At 46.4% G+C, this 5,617-nt stretch overlaps 1 protein-coding gene across 1 annotated transcript in view; it reads left to right on the forward strand.

Annotated features, from left to right (window-relative positions):
• The window catches only part of LOC135829033 (uncharacterized), a 10,326-nt gene extending 8,907 nt beyond the window's left edge, over window positions 1–1,419 (forward strand). The window contains exon 8 of the mRNA XM_065341440.1: window positions 40–1,419. Within this exon, the coding sequence (XP_065197512.1) occupies window positions 40–67 (28 nt within the window). The 3' untranslated portion in view covers window positions 68–1,419. The remainder of the gene's footprint in view (window positions 1–39) is intronic.
• The last annotated feature ends 4,198 nt before the right edge of the window (window positions 1,420–5,617 follow it).

The following is a 5,617-nucleotide window of genomic DNA, read 5'->3' on the forward strand; positions in this document are numbered from 1 at the left end:
ATGATTGAATGCACGCGGTTGTTCGTGCTATGGATGCAGAAAATTGAAGGACGATGACTTCTCCTAGCGAGTGCAAGTGCCACCCGTCATCCCACCGTGTAGCCCATCGCTCACTCTGTACTTGCAGCCAATCGGCTCGCTGCCTACTTGCAGCCAATCAGCCCGCTGCCTGCTCGCAGCCAATACGGTAACTCCGTACTCGCAGCCGATCATCAGCAGCCCCATGCACAGTATGTTGATCTGAGGAGCGCTTCTTGACTTGAGCAGCTGAATTGGATGCTTTTCAGGGCACGCATACGGCATAGCGGCCTGTCGTCGCTCAGTGACGGGCTCACACAGGTCCAAATCACTGCTACACGGAATGCCAGCTGCAGTATGCATGCTTCAAAGCGTAGGTTGAGGATATTGAAAGTTCTAGTTATTTTTTTAAATCATCATATTGCTTGCGTTCAATAGAGCATTTAGTTGTCGCTTCTCCCTTGGCTATCTGATGTATGTTACTAGCGCTTTGCCATGCTCGTGCCGTTCTGCCTCCACTTTCTTTCTATTTTGCTTGTGAAAACTTGTGGCTGCCGGTCAGTACGCGGGGATGCAGCACTGGGCAATCATGGTGCATGGCGGTTCGTTGCATGACTGCCATTTTTTTTTTGCTTCGCCTTGTTATTCCACTCACCTGCGACCGCGGCTTAGGAGCTGTATCTGCGGCATGATCCTAAAGGGTGGTGGCGTTCCCACGGCGGATGCGGAAACTCGGCCTCCAGACGAGCCTCAAACGAACCGTTAATTTTTTTAGCCTACTGCGTGTGTGTGTGCGTGAGAGGGAAAGAGTGCGTTTCCATGGTGATCTAGGATAGGCTACACGGTAACCACGGCAGCTGGTAAAGTGGTCACTTGTATCACCTATCTACTGAATAGCCTGTGCTCCGAGGAACGTAGGGGCCGACGTGTTTATGCTGCTATTTCCAAATATCTTCTAATATTATTTTGGCAAGAAAAGACTGGACTCTTGTTCTGTTTCTTAGACCCAGCTGCCTCCAGATGGATGGATTTTTTTCCCACCGTGATTCCTAGTGTTTTCTTTCACATTGCATCGTATTGTAGCGCCCCATTCCAGCATCTTTTTAGCCATCCTTGACTCCCCTCCTCCCCCCCCCCCTCCTCCCCTCCTTGACTAATGATGATACCTAGACGCGGGGAAGCCCGGGCCGGGGGACGGTATTACAACGACGGTCCACCCTGCAGCTGTGTGTCCCTAGTACACGTGTGCATATTTATATTCATTACTGTCGGTCGCCAAAGAACTAGGGGGTCAGCCTCCTAGCCTAGGCCGTTCTTATTTTCATGTATTACATTCTAGTATTAGTATGCATAGTTGAGTCACCGTGTATACATTGGTATGCTGTGATTGGTGAAGTTCTAGCCTGGTCGTTCTTCGGCGCCCGACAGTACATGTACTGCGTCATCACTCTAATACCTTAGCGCGAACCCTTGCCGCTCGCCTTGTGCAACGCTCACTGCTCTTGGAGCATTTCGAGCACTCCTGGCGGGATTTGCAGCTCTTTAAAAAAATGCTTTGCTTCACGGAAACGTACTTCATTGCGAAGAGCTGCGCTTCGGTCCTCTGAGCTGTGCTGAGGAGCTCTAACAGAGCGAAACAGTTGCTGTCCACAGATTTGAGTACTGTGTCATGTAAATAAATATTGTACATGTTGTTTAAACAATCGACGAGGAGACAATAGTCGTAAAATGGCAATAAATAAGATAAATTGTGCACTCATATAACAATAGCAAAAATGAAAAAACACTGATGACAGTCACAAGAAAACGTTATGGAACTTGACTTTCTTCATTTTGCTGTTGTTATGAGTGCACAATTTATCTTATTTATTGCCATTGTACATGTTGTTGGTAAACATTGCAAGGCTTATCTAGTACAGTGGTCCCTCTATAATCCGGCACCATTTGTGCCACGAAAATCTGCTGGATTAGGGAGGGTGCTGGATTAACAAATCTGATTTACTGCTGCAATGTGCATGAAGAGGACATTTTGGCTACTGAAAATTGTGCTGGTTTATCGAGGGTGCTGGATTATAAAGTGCCGGATTAGAGAGGGACGATTGTACAGTCATGTACATACTGTACATGACTGTACAGTGCTGACAACTGAAATCCGACCCCCTTGAGCGGTGGGTTCACATTCTTTGCGATGTGAGCGCACCGCTCAGGGGGTCGGATTTCAGTTGCCAGCACTGTACTTTAAACTGTACAGTGAAACCTGTGACTAACGACCACCCCTTGGGGCCAGAGAAAGCGGTCTTTAGTGGCAGGTGGTCTTTAGTTAGAGGTTTGCATTGCACAACCATACAGTGAAACCTGTGACTAACGACCACCCCTTGGGGCCAGAGAAAGCGGTCTTTAGTGGCAGGTGGTCTTTAGTTAGAGGTTTGCATTGCACAACCATACAGTGAAACCTGTGACTAACGACCACCCCTTGGGGCCAGAGAAAGCGGTCTTTAGTGGCAGGTGGTCTTTAGTTAGAGGTTTGCATTGCACAACCATACAGTCAAACCTGTGACTAACGACCACCCCTTGGGGCCAGAGAAAGTGGTCTTTAGTGGCAGGCGGTCTTTAGTTAGAGGTTTGCACCGCACAACCATGAATGTGAGACCGTCCTCGCCTGGCGAAGTGGTCGGTAGTACCAGGCTGGTCGCTAGTCACGGCGGTCGTTAGTTACAGGTTTTACTCTAGATGTACGTGTAACATGTTCGGGCCTGGTTTAAATCTGGCTTTGGAAAAATTAATTTTTTCATTGCTATTAATATGTACAGGTTCGGCCTCATTTTCTCTGTGCTGCGCTGATGAGTCCACAAAGGTTTTAGGACGACACCTTTCTGTCCGCAGCAGCGGATTGAGTATCTGTACGCTATTATTTTTATCAGAAGCCTTGCAGCCCATTCAGGCGTTACTGGCAGACATGGCTATGACCACCTCTTCTTGTAATCGCACCAGAACGTATCCTCACTGCTCAGTCTCCTCAAATCCCGTATCGTCGCAGTAGACATGTCTGTACAATGCACATGTACGTCATAATCATGACGCGATGTGCTGCCCACTGGTCACAGACCACTCATATTGTCATAATAATAATTATGAGCCCAGCCCATATGCCATGCGTCTGGTCCTGGACGTCTAGATAATCGTAGATTCCGCTAGGACCCGCAGGGTCCGACGTGGAATTGGGGTTACACGAGGAGTGAAGGCGAAGAATGTGACAGTGCGGCCTTTGTGTTTGGCCTCAATTCGCTCTAGTTTTCCATAAATCTCCAGCGGTTTAAAGATAAAAATGCAAATGCACGCCTTGATTGCACCTAGCACCTCTTGCTTTCTTTGGCCTTTTCTGAGCGACCAAACTGATAGTGCAATCAAGAGTAGTGGCAGTGAGGGGTGGGTGACACCAGCACAATGGGCGGGAACACACTGTCACATTCTTCACCTTCACTCCTCGTGTAACCCCGATTCCACGTCGGACCCTGCGGGTCCTAGCGGAATCTACGATTACACTTCGGAGCTTCGGCTTCGAATGTGACAGTGTGACTTTTAAAGTGATCCACCACCTCAACCAAGGCAAGGGCGTAGCCAAGCATTATGCGCGAAGGAGAAGCGCGCATGTGGAGTGAAGGAACAGGCATCTCGCAGAGTGCCTGATTATACAGTAAAAATGTCTCTATGTATCGAGGATACACCATATGTACAGGTGCCCTTCAAGTCGGAGACAAGAAGGGAGAAAAGGGTGACAGTCAATTAAAAACGACTAGCACAGGACACAGATAATAATACTGCGACACTATGGCGACACGACATGCATCCAGCTGCTTCAGCTCGTCTGCCAAGCCCTTGTTGGTAACGAAGCCTGTTATACCATGGTACGGTACGGAGGGCCTGTTTTCAGCCAATCAGAGGCTTTCAGCGCTCGTTTAGCCATGGTTATATTGTTGGGTTCTCGTCTGGGGTCAGCGGAGGACATTGATGCACGTATCATAGCAGCAAACCGGGCATTTTCCAGTGTATCATGGAAACGCCATACCCAGCAGTCCCGCTTAAGCATGTTTTTTGTTTTGTTTTTTTAAATGTTTATTTGAATTCGGATAGCTCAACAGTACAGAAGTACAACTACAAAGAGTACCGAATAGAAGGCCCCGAGAACGGGAAACCAAAAAAAACAAAAACAGCAACATCAAGTTACTGATTAGGCCACCCTTTCTTTTTTCGTTGTTTAACGTCCGCGCCCGCGTACCTTTTTGCCTCCGACCGGAAAAAAAACAAGAAAGTAGTAGTACCAATAATAGGCGAAGTTGTAAATACATGATTGTGTAGTTTCACAGTGTGCCGATCATGACCTTAATTAAACTTATAATCTTGCCTCCCGGGCATGCCTTTGTCTTGTGTTCTTTTTCTTTTTTTGTTGGCTTTTAAATATCGTACGGTGTGTGTCCTAGTAAAAATCCAGATGTAATGAATTCATGACATGCTAACTCCATATGCTATGTACCTGTTTTGTTGGATTCATCAGGCATGTGCTCCAATGTACCATCAAAGAGTGTTGTTCTATGCCTGCAAGTGCCGTTAGACCCAGAAATATTGTATATACCACATGCTTTACTGGTCGAAATGTTTGATTGGGGTTTCCAGTTTTTGGGATGGGCTTTTGTTTTTTTTCCGCCCTCCCGCGTACCTTTTCGCGAAAAAAAGGACGTTAAACAATGAATTAACAAAGGGTGGCCTTATGCACATTGCTTGAAAGCAAATCACAACAATGATTAAGAGTTAAGCTGTCTTTTAGCCAAATAGCCAATTTGACGCGGAAATCTGCGATAGTAGTGCAGGACTTCAGGTCGTCTGGTAAATAATTCCAAACAAGAGCCGATTTACTTGAAAAGGACAGAAAGCCAGACATAGATCTATAGCGATTGATACTCATGTTATGAGTTGTAGAGCCGCGAGTAGTTCGGGTAGACGTACAGATGGGAAAGAGGGACTGCAAGCAAACAGCCGGCTTAATACAGTAACAGTGGAAAATGAATACAAGGAACAAAAATACTGATCGATATTGGAAAGAGGAAACATTGAGGTGGTGAAGAAGTGGCGTGATATTAGCTTGGGGTGATGCGCCACAAGCAACTCGTACAGCGCGCCGGTGGAGTGAGGCTAGCTTGTTTCTATTTTTAGCGGATATAAACGAAAGGTATACAGGGAGAGCATATTCTAGATCAGGCTGAATAACACCGACAACGAAAGTACGTGTTCAACTGTCTCATTTTGCCAGTTCTCCTATATATTTTGCCCTTTTTCAAAATGCGGTGCAAATCTCACGTTACGTGTAATTTTGAGAGGTTAAGTTACACGTGCGACGTGACGTGAAATTTTGCCTGGCAGGATTCGGGTTTAGTTCGCACGAATATCAAATCTTCCAACAAACTCGATAAAATTCCGGAAACTCACACAAATTCGGTCGGAATAACCAAGCGAAACCTCCAAAAACTCACGTCATGAACTTACGTGCGGGACAGTCAACTCACGTAAAACACGTCAAATTTTACGTGAGTTTTTTCACTTTTTG

Source organism: Sycon ciliatum, chromosome 13, assembly GCF_964019385.1.
Source record: "Sycon ciliatum chromosome 13, ocSycCili1.1, whole genome shotgun sequence".
NCBI lineage: Eukaryota > Metazoa > Porifera > Calcarea > Leucosolenida > Sycettidae > Sycon > Sycon ciliatum.